The sequence below is a fragment of the Acinonyx jubatus genome, chromosome X (assembly GCF_027475565.1).
Source record: "Acinonyx jubatus isolate Ajub_Pintada_27869175 chromosome X, VMU_Ajub_asm_v1.0, whole genome shotgun sequence".
NCBI classification, from domain to species: domain Eukaryota; kingdom Metazoa; phylum Chordata; class Mammalia; order Carnivora; family Felidae; genus Acinonyx; species Acinonyx jubatus.
The window spans coordinates 99,078,302-99,099,634 of NC_069389.1; the positions used below are offsets into that span (position 1 = coordinate 99,078,302).

The 21,333-nt window shown below is 41.1% G+C and overlaps 1 protein-coding gene across 2 annotated transcripts in view; it reads right to left on the reverse strand.

Moving 5' to 3' along the window:
* Window positions 1–21,333, reverse strand: part of TENM1 (teneurin transmembrane protein 1) — a 779,729-nt gene that overhangs the window by 72,019 nt on the left and 686,377 nt on the right. For both annotated transcript variants that reach the window (XM_053201635.1, XM_027054328.2), the window contains one exon: window positions 1,404–1,558. In XM_053201635.1, coding sequence (XP_053057610.1) covers window positions 1,404–1,558 — 155 coding nt within the window. The remainder of the gene's footprint in view (window positions 1–1,403; window positions 1,559–21,333) is intronic.

Below are 21,333 nucleotides of genomic sequence, written 5' to 3' on the forward strand. Positions count from 1 at the left end.
GAGAGAGAGAGCGAGAGAGAGAGAATAATAGCGTGCATGCCCATGGGGGAGGAGCAGAGAGACAGGGAGAGAGAGAATCCCAAGCAGGCTCAGCACTATCAGGGTAGAGCCCAATGCGGGGCTCGAACCCACCAACCGTGAGATCATGACCTGAAGCGAGATCAAGAGTGGGATGCTTAACCGACAGAGCCACCCAGGTGCCCCTGGACTATTTTTAGATACGTGTTTCATTATTTGCAGTCAAAATCACCCTCTCCGATACACTCACTAACCAATCCTAAAACTGTCAACATCTACTCTAATTCATTTGAAAAGATTAATAATCTACTTCATCGGAGTCTCGGGTTCATGGACTGTTAGAGCTCAAAAGTCCCTTTGAGGACTGTCTAGTCTATTTCTCTCACACTGCAGACTGAGGAAGACACCCAGAGGATGCCGGAACTGTGCTGTATGCTCTATAATCTCTCTATATGTCCAATCCTGATTGTGTACAACTGTGGTAAAATCAGAATTTTTGACTCAGATGAAAGTTACACTGAATTTTCCCTTTTGTTCTGACAAAAAGCTTTCCTAAATAAATGTAAAGTAGATCTCAGAGGGAATGTTGCCTCTACTTAAAACTTTCAAATGCCTTAAATACAGCTGTTTACATAACAAGTCATGCTTGTATATGCATTACAAAAGATTCCTTTTTAAACAATTTTTAATGTATTTATTTTTGAAAGAGTGAGACAGTGTGAGTGGGGGAGGGGCAGAGAGAGAGTGGGAGACGCAGAATCCGAAGCAGACTCCAGGCTCACGAACCGCGAGACCATAATAGGGCACCTGGGTGGCTCAGTCGGTTGAGCCTCCGACTTCGGCTCAGGTCATGATCTCACAGTTCGTGAGTTCAAGCCTTGCGTCAGGCTCTGTGCTGACAGCTTGGAGCCTGGAGCCTGCTTCGGATTCTGTGTCTCCCTCTCTCTCTCTGCCCCTCCCTCACTCATGCTTTGTCTCTCACTGTCTCTGAAAAATGAATAAACCTTAAAGAAAATTAAGAAAGATTTCTACAGACCTCAGTAGTCAGTGCTTTTCCAAATGTGCGTTACTGCATTATTTAAAAATAATAGAATTATGTAACTTGGAAAAGACTGACTTTTACCCTCCAATTGATTCAAATTTGAGAGCCTTTATTCTTATTCTTTTCTTTATTCTTATTCTTACGCCAACATTCCCCCGGGTAGTACTCCCAAGTGAGTTTATCTGAGGTGGAAAAAAGTAACTCGCGGAAAGAGAAACTTCTGCTCTCTGATGTTATAACAGATACACCAGGCTTCCTTTCTACCTAATTTCTGTATGAGAAAATTGTTATCCATTTCCATGATGCCAAATGGCGATAACGCTTGGAAACCAGCGGTGCCTACCTGAGTGACGTCCATTCCTGAGTCACAGCTCAGTGGCTGTGTGGAAGTCAGACCGTTTGAGCCGATTACAGTTGTGACCACAGCATTGTCATCAATTCTCCGAATCATGGTCCCATCCACAAAGTAAATGAATCCATGCCTATCAACCGTGATGCCTGGTGGGAAGAAGCAAATGAGCATTAGTAGTCTAGTGGGCCACATTTGCACCAAGATCAGTATTTTGAAAGAAGCCATAGAAACGGAAGAGCATGTTAAAGACATATGGATTCAATTTGGCTCAGCACAGCCAGGACAGTAATGGGAGAGGTTTGTTCAGACACACATTCCCTTCTTTGTGTATTGAGAAGAAATGATAAAACGTAACGGGGAAATAAAGCCAGGTCTAACCATTTTGTGTTGTGTAGTTTTACATTTCTGCCCCCTAATACTTGCTTACCCCCACAAACAGAAAAAAAAATCCCCTTTAAGATAAGTGGGAAGAGACCGGGGAGGCAGCATATATTACACTTCTTTTAGTGTGCAGATGCATAGGCCACCGCTTATTTTCATGGTTGCATTAGAAATAAGTGACTTGGAAGGTATTAAAGTTATTTTCATCAATTCACACTCAGCTCACAGAGAGTCTGTAATAATTCTGATAAGCTGGACTGTGTTTTTTTCTCTATATTATCTGTTAAGAGTTTGGAAAGCAAAATTATGGTGTCACAAAGGGAATGGTCAAACTTCTAGAAAAAATGAAAGCCGATAAAATTCTCACGGTAGTTTTTACACGTTGTGTTAATTACAGCCTGGTGTTTTGGAAAATATATAATAGTGGGGAGGAGGCTTGGGTTCTAATACTGATACATCACTTACAACTCCTACGTGACTTCGGTTGTCATTTGTCTCTCCAAATTTTAACCTCCTCTTTGGTAAAGTATGGAAAAGACAATCTGCTTGTGATATTGTGATTTATAATAGGAAATATGTATTTGGCCTTCTTCCCAGTTTGTAACACAGAGCTGCTAAACCTTTGCAAATTTCTAAAGTGGCGAGAGAGACAAAGGTGTCTTTTATTACGCTAACGAGGGGATGTTTGGACTGCATCTGAAGATGGGTTGCTTGCCAGGAGAACCATTCATGAATAGAGGGTTGGTACTTTGAGTCCCACCCCCAGACCTCTGGGGAGGGGAGAGGGGCTGGGGACTGAGGTCAGTCTCCAACCGTCAATGATTTAATCAACCACACCTATGTTATAAAGCCTCTATTAAAAACCCACAAGTTCAGGCTTTGCAGAGTTTCTAGGTTGGTGAACACATGGAGATGTGAGGAGAGTGGTGTGCCTGGAGAGGGCACGGAGGCTCCACAGCCTTTCGCACACACCTTGCCCTATGCGTCTCTTCCATCTTGGCTGTTCCTGAGTTATATCCTTTTGTAATAAGCCGGTGATCCTGTAAGTGAAATGTTTCTCTGAGTTCTGTGAGCCCCTCTGGCTCATTAATTGAACCCAAGGAGGGGATCATTGGAACCTCCAATCTATAGCTGGTGACAACCTGGACTTTCGGTTGGCATCTGAAGAGGGTGTGTACGTTGTGGGGGCAGTTTTGTGGGCCTGAGCCCCTCACCTGTGGGAGTGGACTTTCTCTGGGTGGATAGTGTCAGAATTGAGTGAAACTGTAGGATACTCAGCTGGTATCCGAGAACTGCTCTGCTGGTGGTGTCGGGGGACCCCCCCCCCCAACACTGGAAATTGGTCTCAGAACGTTGATTACTGCCTTACCTAAGCAAAGGTGAGCAACTGTCTTAGTTTGGGATTGAGGCAGGGTTCAGTTTTAAAACTGGGACAGTCCTGGCCAAACTGGGATGAGTTGGTTACTCTTCGCCTAGGTTGTTATAAATATCATATGAAATAATACATTTAAAAAGTGTCAGACATATATAAAGAACATATGGTGTTCCTGCTTCCCTTGGTGCTTTTGACAGTGCTCTTGAAAATAACCACATGGCATTACTTTAACACTAGTCTACAATTTAGTCTTTTCTGATCTCTCCTTTATCCAGACCTTGTGAGACACAGAATGCATATTAAAGTTGGGAACATCTGTGACAACAAGCATGTCCTTTTAGTGTGTGTTCACGCACACACACACACATTCACACACCCGATCATTTTCCGGGCCAACAGTGAACTCACCTAAAGACAGTTTATAAACCCAACTTAATGAACTGCTTTCAGATGAACTAATTTGTTGGCAGGAGGTTAATGTTAGACTTGGCTTCATGGTGTACTTTGATTAATCCTGATGTTCCTCATGAAGTATTAATCCTGAGCATCTATAAAAGTTACAGATTCATTTTCACTTTCCCCGAATGCCTCTAAAGTCATGTATGTTTTTGGAGAGTTCTCCAAGGAAACCAGCATGTCCAAACAAGGGGAATTTCGTGTCAGTAAGTCCCCTTTTCAATTTTAGATGCATAAGGACCTTTCAGCAGGTTTCTAAAAGAGACTTTTAAGATTGAGCAGGTCAAAGGATGACACCACATGAACAGTTCTTCCATCTCCAGGACATGTGGACTAATGATGAACCAAGGCATACCTCTGCTTTTTCTTTTTGTTTTTGTTTTGGCAAACTCAAAGCCTCCAATGCTTAGTGTTTGGTCTGCCCTGTGGCAGGCAGGCCTATGATTACCTTCTATGACCTCTGTATTAAATTATCAGTGAGTCTGAAATTTAAAATTTGGTTGTCATAAGAAGATGGGCTGAAAGATCACGACTCAAGTCTGGAGAGAGAAAGGCTGAGAGCAGTTCAGCTTGAAGTGTCTGAAATCATGAATTATTTACCAAACACATACTGAATGTCACTCTGCCAAGTTCTGTGAAGGCCAAGGGACAAAGAATCCAGGTGCACAGAAACTAAGAGCAATACCGTGGAAGTGTTGCTCCAACAAGAAGGCAGTAAATTTAGAGATTCTAACCCTTTGAAAGTTGGAACAGATTCACAAAAGGTATAGAGAAAGAAATGAATTCCTACAGGAACTAGTGTATTTGGGGAGCTCTTTATCTTGATGTGGACACCAGGGGGGACAGTTCTGTTCCTGTGACCACTACATTCCTCATCCTCATCAGAGGGTGAAGTTTGTGCTGATCCAGGGAGGATAATCCTGGACTTTACATGGTTTTCCACTTTTAGCTTTTGTTAACTTCTAAACACTGTGAACCGCGTTCTCTCTGTTCATGTCAGCTGAGTTCCACAGATGAGGCTTATTAAATACTCACTAGTGTGGCCTTCGGGGCTTATTTGGCTGACCGTTTGTCGGATATTTTTCCATATATTTGTGCAGCCGTTTCTTTCATCATGGTCCAAATTCCAAAAGACTCCATTATCCTGGAGACTCTTTAATTAAATTTGATTGGGTTATATTTATGTGTGGAGTTGAAAAAGAAGTAGTAGGAAGGTCTTCGAGGAGCTGTGTGATAGATGCTTTACGAGTGCATCAGGGTGCATTTTATATGTACATATTTTCATTTCTTCTCACTTTCCTTTCCCAACCAACCAACCAACACACACACACACACACACACACACAGACACACAGACACACAGACACAGACACAGACACACACACGCAGAGATTCCCCAAACAACTAGTTTTAGAAACTCTTCACTGGTGAGGTTTAAGGGGCATTTAATTTTCACTGTGGTTAAAAACCAAACTGGAAATCCCAGGCAGGAAAAGGAATTATTTTTGCCATTACTTGGAAGGGGGTGGTCTCCCCTCCATAATGAGTATTGTTACAGCCCTGGGGTGTCAATGATGCAGTCAGCATGATCTATTACCATTTGTTAGGTTGAGTGGGAGAAGGTGGCACATGCCCAGTATATTTTAAGTTTTTTTTTTCAGAGATGGAGATGTGAATGATTTCAGAGCACATAAAGCCATCTGGGGCTAGCAAGATCTGCAGATTCAATTAACTTTCATATTTTGATATTGTTGTACCCAGATTTCCAAAATGTGGTACCTAATGTTGTGGGCAGAGTTCATTCCAACGGCCACATCCATTGATGTGCTTACTGCCAGCATTTTCCTTACCACTGAAAACACAATGGAAGGCACAGTCTTTGTTTGGCTAAGAAGGGAATTAAACTGCATTGAGAGAACCACTTCCAGGGTTTAAAATTTTAACCACTATTCATTTCTACAGCAAGCAAAAAAAGATAGATCTTGGAGATTACCACAAGGTGAGGCAGTGGCTGGGAGTGGAGGCGGGAAGAGTACCACAGATAGCTTGAGTTCCCACCCCACCCTACCTCCAGCAAGGAAAACATCGGGCTCAGACACCCAGACAGCGTGTTTAGCTTGGAGCACATTTTTACATTTGTGAGAAAATAAATAAATCCTTGTAAATTAGTGCATATAATGAAAGCACTGACAGACCATAACCTGGAAGTGTGAATGGTGCTGTCTCCATTCATCAGCATTAAGCCCTAACAAGCTCTTTCTATGGAGGGACCTGCTCATAAATAAAGTGCATCTTGTAAAAAAATTATTCACAATGTCTTATGCAAAGTAGGGGACATTATATAATATCTGAACTGCAGGCTCTTTTCTCTGTGAAGCATAGCTCTGTATGAAACAGCTGCAAATTACAGGCGAAATTATTTGACTTCTTCCCTTGTCTTATTATCCTCCAATGAATAAATGCTATAATTCTTAAGAAGACAATTGCCTAAAGCTGGGGCAGCCTGGATAGTTACTAATAAATGTATCACCTGTTGGGGAAGAGGCACTGCTGATCAATACTGAAACAGCAGGGATTTCCTGATGTGAGGTCACGGGGAGCCCAGATGTGGAGGTTAATAGCCTGGAAATAGTAGCTAAAATCCCAAATTAGGTAACAGCAAAGATCAGAGTATTTGGCCGTGCAGAATGCCAATTTCAAACGTTGGCAGAAGGCATGTTTGTATTTAATTTATAAAAATTACAGCTGTTGAGGCCACCTACATTTTTATTATTTCTATCTTGAAAATGAATCTTCTTTTGAATATAAGCTATGGAAAGCAGTCATAAAATTCTCTCCATCTGCAGCCCTAGCAACCAGAAAACGGAAATACTAGTTTTTCCCCCTTGACACAATGTGCTCTTTAATTTTATGATACAGAGATAAATGGTTAAAATAAACTTCCAGGAAATGTCCTAAATGTAGTATGGTGTCAGCTCAATCTCCATTACTGAGAGTGCTGAATTGTCTGACACTAGCTGTTGATCACAAAGTGCCCTTTAAATCAAAGAGAGATTAAAATATTTTGCTTGTTTATGTGCAATTCAATTCTCTGAAAATTGGTATCATGTGTTGGTCTATATGAAAATCCTCCACCAGGCAGAAAAGTCCATTCTCCAACTGATCTGTCTATTGTCCACTTAATTACCCGCTAGAATCAGAAAGGGTCAAGTTACTTCTGCACAGTAAGCCTGTTAAGTTCTCTTGCTAGGTAGCCCTTAAATGGAGCTTCTAGAACTCTACAAATATCTGTGTGTCACTAGGGTTGAAGGAGGCTGAGCTTAATGACCAGCTGAGATGACTTCACTGTGTGGTTAACAATGAGAACAGGATTTCTTCAGTAAGAGACTCTAATAAACCCACTGTAATATTCCATGACTAGTGAATGGTGTGACTTAATCCGATATTGTTGAATAAAAAAGTTACAGTATATTCTATACAGTAAAGGTCAATTTCCAAAGAATTTAAGTACAAATTAAAAATGATAAGCATTCAAATGAATATTCTACTGACTGGAATGTCCTTTCTTTCATGACTTAGAAGGTACTTTAAAGGGCTTCAGAGATATCATAAGGAACAATAGATGTTTAGGCCAGTTAACCAAGGAATTCCGGCTGAAAGAAAGGCCAGTTTTGAGCATGTCTTCTCGTTGGCTCCTTCTGATTCTCTCAGAGTGTTGACCAAGGCAGAGTGAATGAAAAGCTCTCCTACCTCCATCAGCCAGTATTTTTCTAAAAGTTTACTAGAGAAGCTCTTTCTCCTGATTTATTGATTCATTAGATTTATTTTGTGTCTATTACATGTCAGGTACAGTGCTAGGCACTAGGAGCACAGCAGAGTAGTATAAAACAGAGCTCAGCACAGGTTGGGGAGATGAACAAATAACCAGGCAATCACAATGCCTTGGGATAAGTATTAGTTTCGAGCAAGTCCAGGATGCCACGGGAACAACCCTGGGGAACGGGCTGGGGAAATGAAGGTCACAAGTGATCTCTCAGAGTGACAGGTAAGCCAAACCTGAATGACCATGTTGAATTCCTGATGAGCCCAGCGTGACGTCCAGGGAAGCACCACTGAAAACCCATGAAGGCTGACTAGTATCACTAACTATAATAACCATTTTCATTTGCTGCGACTATGAGGCTATTTCAGGCATGGAGCTGGATTCTCTACAGACATTTTCTCATTTAATGCTCATAGCAGCTTTGTGGAGTAGGTATTACTATCATTTTTCAGATGAGGAAATAGAAGTTCAGAGGTTGAATGACTAATTCCAGACTACCTACCTAGAAAATGCTAGACTTAGCTCATCTGAGTTCAATGTCCACAATCTCTCTCTTTTTAGTGTTTATTTTTGAGACAGAGAGAGTGTGAGTGGGGTAGGGGCAAAGAAAGGGAGACGCAGAATCCGAGGCAGGCTCCAGACTCTCAGCTGTCAGCACAGAGCCCGACACGGGGCTCAAATCCCCGAAACGCAAGATCGTGACCTGAGCCGAAGTTGGACGCTTAACCGACTGAGCCACTCAGTCGCCCCTCAGTGTCCAGTCTCTTAATCTCCATCCCATGTAGCCTAAATGCGGCTACCAATCACTTTACCACAGGAGTGGTGTAAAAACTGGTTTCAGGAACTTCATGAAATAATCTGCAAAGTGCTTTGTGTATGGGGAGATTTTGTCACGGGGAGATGGTCCATTGCTTTAGTTACATTGTCAAAGTGACTAATGAGCCCTCTCAAAAGATTAAGAATTCTTGTATTCCTGTAGATCTCTTGGATTTCTTCAGGATTATCCTTCAAAGATATTCTGTGGCTTCATCCCCACAAAGGTGATGAGTTTTGGGGCGCCTGGGTGGCTCAGTTGGTTAAGTGGCCAACTTCGGCTCAGGTCATGATCTCACAGTTTGTGAGTTCGAGCCCCGCGCCAGGCTCTGTGCTGACAGCTCGGAGCCTGGAGCCTGCTTTGGATTTTGTGTCTCCCTCTCTATCTCTGCCCCTCCCCTGCTTGCACTCTGTGTCTCTCTCTCTCAAAAATAAACATGAAAAAAAATTTAAACAAAAAAAGGTGGTGAGTTTTGAGAAAATACTCAGAGTTTCTATATGATGGGGATTTCGGTAACTGGACTATTGCCTTATGACCTATCACAGAAAAAGGAGGCCCCGGGGCACCTGGGTGGCTCAGTGGGTTAAGCGTCTGACTTCGGCTCAGGTCATGATCTCGTTGTTCCTGAGTTCGAGCCCTGTGTCGGGCTCTGTGCTGACTGCTTAGAGCCTGGAGCCTGCTTTGGATTCTGTGTCTCCCTCTCTCTCTTCCCCTCCCCACCTCTCAAAAATAAACATTAAAAATTTTTTTTAAAAAAGAGGCCCCAGATACAGGGGTCACAAACTCCTATGTTGTTAAGGGCTGGGCAGGTGACATCAATCTGTAGGTTAGTGCCAGGTGAGGTTCTAGGGAAAGCTGAGGTTAACAAGAGAGAGCACATGCCACCTAAATGCATTCCATCTTTTTTTTTTTTTAAATAAATTGAGTGTGGCCAAATGAATTATATTTTTGAACTGGATTCATCCTCAAGTTGCCAATTTATGATGCTTGCTACAGGACGATCAGGAGGAATATATTGTCAGTGAAGAGGCTGCTGTGAACAGAGAAGATCCATGAACTTGGAGTAAATCTAATAACCAGTGTAGTACTGCTGTTTAAAGTTGTGTCTTGCTACAGAGATTTCTCATATATTCCCAGCCCCCAGAGAAGCACAGCCTCCCCCACTATCAATATCCCCCACCAGGGAGGTACATTTGTTACAACTGATGAACCTACACTGACATGACATTATCACCCAAAGTCAACAGTTTACATTGGACCTCACTCTTGGTGTTGGACATTGTATTAGTCTGGACAAATGTATACCGACATGTATCTACCATTAGAGTAACATACAGGGTAGTTTCAACATATGAAGATTCTGCACAATTTTTCTGTGAACAAAACTACTCAAAAAATAAAGTCTATTAAAAAATTATGCTTTGGAGAAGCACTGTAAAACCAAAGATAATCAAATGTAATTGTAATTCTCATCACGGGAAAATGAAATAACCTGGATGGCGGATGATACAACGCTGGCTACGAATGCAGCCTCTTTTGTTCTCACCAAGATCAAAGCTCAAAATCTGTGACAAATCTAGTTCATTTTGGTCTCTCTGTTTTCAACAAGTTTAGTCAAATCAAACCTGAAAAGTAGGTATCCAAGCTGAACTCAACTTTGCTTTTGCTCTGCCACCATTCTCTTCCTCATCCTTCCTTCAGAGAGCCCTCCCCCTTCAGTATGGCAGACACAATGCTACTATGTATTCAGGTCATCCTATCTATTTTTACTTCTGAGAATAGAGCTAGGTTACATTTCCCAGCGTCCTCTGTACTTACGTGTGGGCAGAAGTGATGTATGCTACTTCTAGGCTTGGCCCCTAACAAAACCTGTGTTGAGCTCCTCCATGGGTCACCCTCATCCCCCGTAGGTTAGTCAGATACAGAGGCGTTGAGTAGTTACTAGATAGAAGGAGCCTGGTTCCCTGAGTCACCACCTGAAGCAGAGATTTTTCCCACCTCCCCAGGGGAACCCATTTGGACTCTGATGTGAACAAGAAAAACTACTATTTTGTTGAGCCAGAGAGAGAGAGAGAGAGAGAGAGAGAGAGAGAGAGAAAGAGAGAGGGAGAGAGAGAGAGAGAGAGTTTTCATATAGTTGTTAGCTTGGCCTATTATATTTACCAACTCGAATCCTATTCATGTTTCCAGGCTTCTACAAGATGTTTGTCTTCCAGAAAGCCTTCCCTGCAAACTCTAGTTCATTCAGGTCTTTCTGTTTTCTAACCTACAGAAACCTGTTTTTTATTTTATTTTTTATTTAAGAGAGAGAGAGAGAGAGAGAGAGAGAGAGAGAGAGAGAGAGAATCTTCAACAGGCTCCACACTCAGACAGAGCCCAACCCGGGCTTGAGCCCACCACCCTGGGATCACAACCTGAGCTGAAATCAAGAGTTGGACGTTCAACAAACTGAGCCACCCAGGCACCCCTGTTTTGTTTTGTTTTGTTTTGTTTTGTTTTGTTTTGTTTTGTTTTAATGTGAATTCTCTAATCATGCTTTGTCCAGGCAATAACTCCTTGAGGGCAAAAGTGGATTTTATTATGCTTTACTTTTATATCTTGACAAATCCAGTAGACCTGGGCACAGATGTTCAATAAAACTTGCTGAATTATAGACCTAATTGTCACACCCTTACAGATTTTTCTCAACTTGTGATGGGGTTATGTCCTGATGTACTCATTGTAAGTTGAAAATATCATTAAGTCAAAAATCATTTAATACACCTTACCTACTGAACATCATAGCTTAACTTAGAGCCTATCTTAAATGTGCTCAGAATACTTATGTTAGCCTATAGTTGGGCAAAATCATCTAACATGAAGTGTTGAATATCTCATATAATTTATCAAATACTGTATGGAAAGAGAAAACTAGAGTGGTTGTGTCTGGTTCGTGATCATGGGGCTGGGAGGTGCAGTACAATACTCTCATGATACTGGGTGGTGGCATATTGATAGCCTGGAAAAATATCAAAATTCAAAATTCAAAGTCCGTTTTCTACTGAATGCGTATTGCTTCTGTGCCATTGTGAAGTCAAAAAAAGTAGTAACTTGGGAACCGTCTGTACATTGAAATGCAAATAAAATCAAATAAAGCATGCCATGAGGTCAAGAGCTGCACATGAATTTCTCTAACAGTGAATTTAGAAAGGAGGTAATGGTAATTTTTCTCTCCAAAGATCTTTAAGGCGAGTACAGTCCCCTATCCATTAGTGATGATTACAATATGGGGGGAAGTGGGTTACCAATTAAGAACAAATAGAATAAGAACCATGGATCAAGTGGATCAAATTAACTGCATATAAATTTGATCCATGTAGCTAGCTACAATGAATAGCTCAGACTCCCTCAAATCCACTTTGCTCTGTCAACAGCTTTGTGTTATGATCTTGTGATGTCTTCCAATCTTACCATCTCAGGAGTACTAAGGAAACAGAAATACCTCAAGATTTTGCCTTCACTATGGACCACGTAAGGAAAAGGAGAGGGAACAGTGGCTCCGGGGTCGTATCAGGGGATCTGGGTTTCAGGTTCGCCTCTGTTACAGTTTAGCTGTCGGCCATTGAGTGAGGCACTTGACTACTCAGTGTCCTGATGGCCTAACCCATATCCTACCTACTATACAGGGTAAAATGGCATGAAGCTCACAAGAGCCAGTGAAATGAAAGCACTTCGAAAAGGATGAAGTGGTGCTAAGTGGTGTCCCAGTTGCTCAGTCATTGCTATAATTCTCTCTGAAAGTGACTTTTTCTAAGCCTAGAATCATGGACAGACATTTCCACCTTGGCCCTGCTTCAACATTTTAGGCTTTTCCATGTTGGACAGACACAGTAGAAGACTTAAGTCCATAAAGCATTATGTAGCCCTTGTCAGTAGCTGAGCTGTCCTGTGCTAGATTCATCACAGACAAGGCAGTGGTTGAAACACTGTTGTAAGCTTTGGGGAAATGCCACACCATTGAGCTACTGGTATAAAAACTTTTGAGCTTGTAGCAGGTGGCTACAGTTTTCATGCTGAGAATCAAAAAAATGAAGCTCCACACTATGCAATTGGCTCAGAGATCCTGGGTTAGGGGTGGTGGTGGTCTCTCAATATTTAACAGAAATACCAGACACTAATAATGGTAGGAATTATTTTTCCTTGTTTTCAAGATGTAGGTGTGTGTGTGTGAAGAGAGATTGGGATAAATAAGATGGTTCTAGTTCATGTTGAAATGCACAGCTCTTATTTTATTTTTGTGCTAGAGTTCTTGTTTAAAAGATGCCTGCAGGCTGAGATTTAAGGGGCCTCAGTACATATGGGCTCAGATAAATGAGGTTTACCAAGTGCAAGCTGAATATTTTATATTCCCTCCCCACCACCTTGAAAAATTCTTCAAACATCAAGCATCTATATCTGGGACACTACTCAGATACATTGTGAAGAGATGCCTCTGTCATCCTAAGGACACAAACCGCCTTACAAGAACATTATGTGAACAATTAGCCCGAGGAGGGGAAGTTCATTTATTGCCCATGGACCAGAAAAAACCTAACTGTAGTTGTTACGCTCTAGGGAAAGTGAGTCTCTCTCAAGGTATGTGCATGACCACGAGGTTCTCATAAAAAAGCAAACTAAGGAGAATACCTTGGCCTGAATACTCAACACAAGCAGGATATGAGGAATTAAGCCTGACAGTGCTTACTATTCACAGAAGTGGGCTAACTCAAGAAGAATTCAATTTTCTGTAGGACAATTATTTGCATGTGGTGCCCATTCAAAAACAACACGTTGTTGACGGCCCGTTTAAAATTCCTCCAACATCTGGACATCTTTAGTAATGAAGCTAACGCTAGAGAAGAAGTTCACAAAGTCAAAAGTGGTAAACAGTCATGTGCAGGAGGTAAGGCAGGGTAACAAATACTGCATGAATATGATTTTTAAACCCCTTAAGTGGAACTTTAAGAGACATTTAGGGGACCGATTTGGGCTCAATCAATATACGATTACACACACACACACACACACACACACACGTGCACGCGCGCGACAGCTGAGTAAAAGAAAAAATTAGTCAAAGCAGTTGCCTGATGAGACAAACAACTCTTTTGACTTTTTTCTCTTCCACAGCCTCACGTACAAGATTGACAATCTGTAGGCACAAGGTTTTGTTGAAAGGCATTGAAAAAAACGGGTGCCTTGTTCAAAGGGGGCTGGTGACTTCTCTTGACTTGAGATAGGGGTTTCCAAGACCCTCCCCACACTTTTTTCTCTAAATTCAATCACCCAGACATCATCAAGACAGGTATGGGAGGAGGAGGACGAGTCTGGGGGTAGAGGCTGGGCCATCTGGTTAAGACGGACTGACTTTCGAGACCTTCCATAATCTCCCAGTGCTCAGGGTTTTTTGCCTTTGTCTACTAGTGAGAGTAAAAGCTGAGCTGCCCATGTCAGTGGATTATGGTAAAGATCAAATAAAATAACATCTATTCCGTCTGGGAAATCTTTCTGAAAGGTTAACACAAGTGATGCTCATATTTACGTTTTTGATTAACTGTTAGCTTTCCGGCATCATGCTGGGGTTCATCTGCTCCATGACTACCTGCTTCAGCACGGCTTGACTTAGAGGTCAGGAGCCTGATGTGTAATTCTGGCAGCATCTCTGGTACGCTGATGCTGATGATTAGTCTGTACGGGGTCCTGCGTTGCTTCTCCGGCCCAACTGGTCTCCGCACTGGGCTCTCAAACGTACCTTTCTTTTTGCCATCACGACCTATTTGCCCACACTAGGTTCCCTGGGCCTGGAGAGGGCCCTTTCTTTCTCCTAGTATCCCAATCCTGCTCATCTTTCAAGACACAGTGCAAGTCTAGCCTCAATAGTTATAATATACCAACTGACTCCAAAGTCTTGCGAATATCTTGATGGAGGTATTTCCTTGTCAATTAAATCAAATAACTTCATTGTTCTTTTGTGTTGGCAGAAGTCTTCTGAGCCTATTAGAAGACATGTATTTTACCAATTCAAGTGGGTAGGAATGAGGATCACAACAGATACAGTGCTGTTAGGTTGCAAATCTAACATCTGGCCTATAACCAAGAGCACACGGTGTTTTGACTGGACTCCAGAATGCACTTTAGATACCAGTTCAGACCATTTTTAACAAATCCGTTTCGGGACCATCCTATCCTTCATAGGAAGGGCTGAGTTATTCACTTCCCATTTAGCATTGCCTTTTTGTTCTCCACTGCCCTACTTTCTCTTCTTTGCCTTGTTCTTTGATCTTACTCTTTTTTGAGTTCACTTAACCTTACCTATCAGGAATAGAGGTCAGAATCTAGTTTCCAGTTTTTCTTTCCCCATGGGTCCGGCTCTTTTGTAGATTCTTTTCCTCCACACCTTTCCCCTTCTGCTCATTTTTCTCTGCCTTTTCCTCCAAATGTCATTCAGCTTCCCATTCTCTAAACCCTTAGAGTGCTTACAGTTTATATCACACAACCCAATGCTAGGTTACAGTCTTCTCTAAGGATTCCTGTCTTTTCTCCTCAGCCACATCACACTCCACTCATGGGCAGGGACTATGTGTCTTTTTAGTCCACTTATAATGTCCAAATTTTCAAATGCAGACCAGATTATTTGCTGCTTGAAAAGCTTAACAAAACAGTGGAGCTCAGTGAACGTGGTTCTTTTTCTAACAAGATCTACTGGGAGCATGATGTGGGTCTGACAGAGAGGCTAAAACCAGAGGGAGTCTTATAAGTAGTATAGTGGGTCACTGACACTAATGTCTTATTGGTGACAACATTTAAGCCGTGTGCTCCTGCCACACACGAATGTTTTATATGTTCACAGAATAAATGACTAACATCTATAGTAGAAAGAGAACAATTTGAGCAACTAGAAAAAAAAACCGAATTAGTTAATAGGTGAGTCTTAAAAAGGAGGTAAAACACAAGGAAATGGAGGCATTTAAAAATATAGCCAGGGGCGCCTGAGTGGCTCAGTTGGTTAAGTGTCTGACTCTTAATCTCAGCTCAGGTCACCATCTCACGGTTTGTGAGATCGAGCCCCATGTTGGGCTTTGTGCTGACAGCATGGAGCCTGCTTGGGATTCTCTCTCTCTCCTCTCTCTCTGCCCCTCCCCCACTCATGTGCATGCTCTCTCTCTCTCTCTCTCTCTCTCAAAATAAATAAACTTAAAAATACATATGTATGCATATGTGTGTGTGTGTGTGTGTGTGTGTATATATCCAGATACCATTTTTGCAACATTGCAATGGTTCCTTAATTCAAAAATCTCAAGCATTTCCAGGAATTAGGAAGATATCAAATTTAGGGCCAATTCAGAAGGCAGTGGTTTTGTTTTTTGTTAATTGACAGTATTTTTTTAATGTTCAAGTAAAGTTGAATAAAGTCATGCTGTTAAAATTAGACCAGGCATACTTGGAAAATAAAATTGGGCCCAGCATTAGTTAAAACAAACAAAATAACAGAACAAGACAAAAATCACAACGAAGACTTTGAAGGTACTAAAGTGTTGATTTGTGGTTTCTCAAAAATTTCAAGCCTAACCGGCTAAAATCAGGAGATTTAAAAGTAGTCCTTCTTGAGTCCACTCTCCCCAGAAATGCCCCCAGTTTTACTCCTCTGGGAAAGGTGGGAAAGTGCCTTTTGAGAGACAAGTCCTAGAGAAGGGTTTGGGTAGCAGTAGTCTGCCTACAGTTCTGATTTTACTTTGCTCGAGAGAACACAGAAAAGATTATAGAAACCTAAGTAGGTAGTCTTGGCAGAAGCCATTTTGTGATGGGTTTGGCTTGGGGAGGGGCAAAGCAGACCTATCAATCGACCACTATGGCTTCAATTTCCTTGGGTTAGAGATCCTTCCAAAATGAGGAATGATTCCTGAGCTCTAAGGGAAACTACTGCTGTAATCAGCTTTCTTTCCTGAGTAAATACTGGTAAAATTGGGCACCTCCCCACCTTCCTTTTCCCAAAAACCTATTACACAGTCTAACAAGCTTTTTGAAAAACCAAAATGGAATAGCTAGTAAATGAAACTGGAAGAAAAATAGAGCAAATAACATTGGGGCTTCCTGGCCAGGCTTTGATATTTGGGGCTTGAAGATAACCTTACATTTGAGTTATTAAGCCTTTGATTCCTCAGAGAGAAACTTTAAATGGGCCAGGACTCACTCCCAAGGAAACGGCGACTTTCTTTGGGCAACAATAAAGCTGACTCATTCTACTGAGGCTCTTTAATATTGAGGAAGTTCACGGTCAGCTATTTAGGGAACTGCACGTGTGGACACATACTAGAGGTGTTGGTGAGGCTCTACAGCCTTGAATCCAATCAGAACAGGAAATAATGGCTGAAAGCTGGCCTCAGTAGGACGGGGCCTTAAAGACCCTACTTCAGGGCCAAAGCTGCTGTGTGTTCTGTTACATAGGTACTTGGGACTCACAGGTTGTGAAATATTTTGAATATCATCTCTGTATGAGTGAAAGCCTTATTTAAAACAAACATATCACTTTTAAAACTGGAATTGTCAGGTATAAATTTGCAAGTTGCTTTCTACACCCTACTTCTGACTTAAACTTTTTTTAAGTTATGAAATATTTCAAATGGTAGACAGCTCAGAAAACAGTATTACATGCTGCCTTGCATCGACCACCCAAATTTCACAGACGTTCACATTTGCTTCACAGATCTCTTAAAAAAAAAAAAAAAGGAAATGTTCCGGCTACAGCCAAAACCCCATGTCCTTATCCTTATTCCCTTTTCCCTTCTCTCCCCAGAGGTAACCACTACCCTGCAGTTAGTGTGCATTAATTCCCATACGTGTTTCCACACTTTCCATATACGTATGTGTCTACAAATTCTACAGTACTGTTTCTGTGCTTCAAAAATTGATGTAGGAGATGGAGGGTGGTGACGGCTGCACCACCAGGTGAGTATACTGAATGCTTCAGAATTGTTCCCTTAAAAATGGTCTCACATATTTTACCACTATAATATGGTAATGATATCACACCCTCTATTCTCTGGCAACCTTCTCTATTATTCATGAAACCTTATGCGTTGTGGCCATTAATGTTTTACATGTAGATCCAGTTAATTTATTTTTGCTGTTATACAATATTCTATCATGTGACTAAGCCTCTACTGATGGATTGTTAGGTCGTTTCCAATTTTTCTTACTGTAACGACATCCTAGCACGTGTCTCCTTAGGCACATAGGTACTTGTGACTTTCCATAGCTGTTCCTTCCTTCAAGCTTCCACCAGTAACTCTCTCCAGATATTTTAAATACATGATTGCAATTTTTGAATTTTTAAAATTTAAAAAATTTTTAAATACATGATTGCAATTAAATTAGGGCCATGATATTCAATCAATGTAGTTTGACAGAAAAGAATTTGAATATAGTCAAACAATTTTGCAAGCAAAATGATTATTACTAGCCTTGAAGCCAATCCAGTTAATAACAGTTGTTAGTTTTAAAACTTATTTACTCATCCTCATTCTCATCTTCATACTTTATTCAGTACTTAATCCGTGCCAGGAACTGGCTTAACCCAGAGCGTGTCATTTCATCTTCTATAACCCTAGAAGGAAGGTAAGTGCATCATCTCCACTTTACTGATGAGAAAACAGTGACTCAAACATGTTAGTAATAGATTTGAACTCGGTTTTATCTGCCGGGCTCCAAAGTCTCTCGTTTTAAACTACTCTAAACACTTCCTGAGTTTTCCAAGTTTCATGGGGCCCAAAGGAGGAAGACACATAGTATGATTCAAGGGTTATTGAAAGCCCTCCCATCTGCCTTAAAAATATGTTTAGTATAGGAAGGCACAAACGTCAGAGACCCTAAAGAAATATATTGCCAAATATGACCATATAGAATTATAAAACTTCTATATGGTTAAAAAGGGAGAAATTACAAACTTGGAAAATATTTGCTACACATATGAGGGACAAAGGATGCTTCTCTAATTGACAAAACATAAAAATCAACAGCTCGGTAGAAAAATTGGCAGAGTGAGTTTACTGAAAAAGAACTACAAATGGTCACAACAGATATGAAATGACACTCGACTTCATTTATAATCAAAGAAATACAAATTAAAGCTACATACAGGGTACACGATACCGTTTCTTACTGATCAGATGGACATACATTAAAAGGTTTAATAAGAGGCGCCTGGGTGGCTCAGTCGGTTGAGTGTCCGACTCTTGATTTCAGCTCAGGTCATGATCTCATGGTTCATGAGTTTGAGCCCCATACTGGGTTCGGGGGCTGTCAGCCTGTCAGTGCAGAGCCCAGTTCGTATCCTCTATCTCCTTCTCTCTCTGTCCCTTCCCCGCTTAGGCTCTCTCTCAAAAAATAAATTAAATTCAAAAAAAAGGTTGAGTGATACTCAGAGCAGCTAAAGGTATGGCAAAATGGGCACATTTATACACTGTTGATGTCAATGCGTTCAGTCTTTTGGGAGGACAATTTGGTAATATCTACTACTGCTAGAAATTAATCCTATGTATATATTTACAAAAGTGCTCCCATATATATGAACTATGTTGTTCAGCACAGCACTTTTGTGGTAAAAGATTTTTAAAAAAATGGCAACAACATATCCATCAAGAAGCAAATGGCTTAATCAATTATGGTATACCCATATGTTGTAATATTATATATCTCTTAAAAACAAAGAGGTAGGTATGCACATGCTTTTCTGGAAAGGTCTTCAAGATATTTTATTAAATGAAAGAAGCAGGGTGAAGAGTCATCTATATGGTGCAATTCCTTTCGTGTAAGGAAAAAAATATAAAGGTCTCAAAGGAATCACAAACTGTTAACACTAGTTACTTTTAAAAGGAGGAACTGAGTTGTGTGCGTTTGTGGTGAAGAAGCCTGGCATTTGCTTTCTGTACCTTTGTATACAGTTCAAACTTTAAAACCATAGACATATATTACTTTTATATTTTTATGTTTAACATCAACAGGACTTAGCTAGATGGTAAGATTACAGGCCATTTTAATTTGTATTCTTTGTACATCTTTTTCTAAATGTTTATTTTTGAGAGAGAGACACACAGCACGAGCAGGGGAGGGGCAGAGAGAGGGAGAGAGAGAATCCCAAGCTGGCCGCTCACTGTCAGTGCAGAGCCCGATGCAGGGCTTGAACCCACGTACTGTGAGATCATGACCTGAGCCAAAATCAAGAGTTGGATGCTTAACCGACTGAGCCTCCAGGCACCCCTATACTTCTTTTTCTTAAAAAATAATAAATGTAATTAAAATATCTTTTACTACTGGCCTGCCAGGATGCCTTCAAAGATTTCATTTAGGTTTCTTCCTTGACTTACGTTATTAACCCATCCGCAGGTCTCCAGTATTGTGCTCAGATCAGAGTACCCCACTGTCAACCATCAGTACTATGACACCCCTGCTGGAGAGCTGTCATCTATGAAAGCAAAGACACTTGAGTCCTCAGAGATTGGCCATAGGATAGGACCAGTGTGTGTGTGTGTGTGTGTGTGTGTGTGTGTGCGCGCGCACGCACGCACGTGCACATGCATACATGTGTATGTATTTTAAAATAACATGTTTTGTCTCTTGTTGAACTATAAAAATAATACATGATCAGAAAACTAAGAAGAAAATAAAATCACTCAACATTCCTTATGCAGCAATTATTACTGCTAACATTTAGATAAACTTCCTTTTGCAGTTTTTCTCTGTATGTACACAGTACCCCTGTACCCTTACAGAAGTAGCAGCACACAGTTTATACAATTTGCATTCTGAGCTTTCCACTGAATACTACTTTGTGAGTATTTTCTTTATACCTGCCAGGGTGTGCCAAGGTTTGAGGGCTGTGGGTGTGGTCTGTCCCAGGTGCCGACAGTAAGGGGAGTGAATTTTCAGTAGAAACGGTAAAAACAATAATGAAACTGATGAATAGCAGGTCTGTGTTTACTGTCACCATCCATAGGAAATTCTAAACAATGTCACGGATGAAATAAATATCCCTCCTATTGTCCCATCCCCTTTTAGTATACCACTGTGGACTGCCTAGTTCTGATTAGAGGGTGGGAAGAGAACAGGGTGCATTTCTATGCAGGGGAGACAGGTTGAGGGTTGAAGCAAGGGCTCAGAGTTAGCCAGGGGAATCACTGAACCAGGGAATACAGAGGAGACATTTCAAACATGTCCCACTTTATCAGTGTGCTGCTTAGGTTCATCTGGCTTAGATAACTAGAGAATCTGCTTGACTTCAACAACAACAACAAAAAAACAAACCTAGCAGCAGTCTTTCTTATGTGCATATAACTTAAGTCATTAGTGCCTTCAAAACACTGGTCTAAATGCCCTGTGTGGTGCCATCTATGATATTTGGGCTGAAGTGGCCAAAAAAAAAATGCAATCAACTCATCAATTATAAAAGAAAAATGGGCTTCCTGGCTCCATTTCCAGCTGTGTTTTAGCTCTTGATGATGTTAAAATCGTGGGTTTCCAAAGACATCTGGGTTTGCTGCATGTTGTTGGGAGTTTCACACTCTATACGTGCATCCAGTGTTGCTGGAGGACCAATGAAACTAAAAACGTCTTCTGATGACTCCTCTGTTGTGGAGTGAATGTTCTGGATTCCCTGGGAAGTCAACACATTGTAGATTTCAGATTCCTTCGAGAATCAGCAAAGCATGCTAGGCTCAGCAGGAAAGGACTTTCTCTTTTCTTTGATTTGATAGCTCCATGCATTAGGTAAACTTGAAATTACTGAGCCATCTTGTATTGATGGTAGAGCAATATGGGGCCATGATCAAAGGTTTAGCTCTAATACAGTTTCATGTTTTAGAATCTCAAAAACAAACATTTTGCACTGAAAGAAATTTCCTAATTAACTTCTGAAGAATTTGTACATTAAAACATCTTACCCTGCTGGAGAAGACTGATAAAGCAAACGTACTACCTTCTGCTGAAGAGAAACTGTATTTAGAAGGAACTTGCAATTCTCATAAAACTTTTAATAGGAAGAAGTGAATCAAATTCCTTA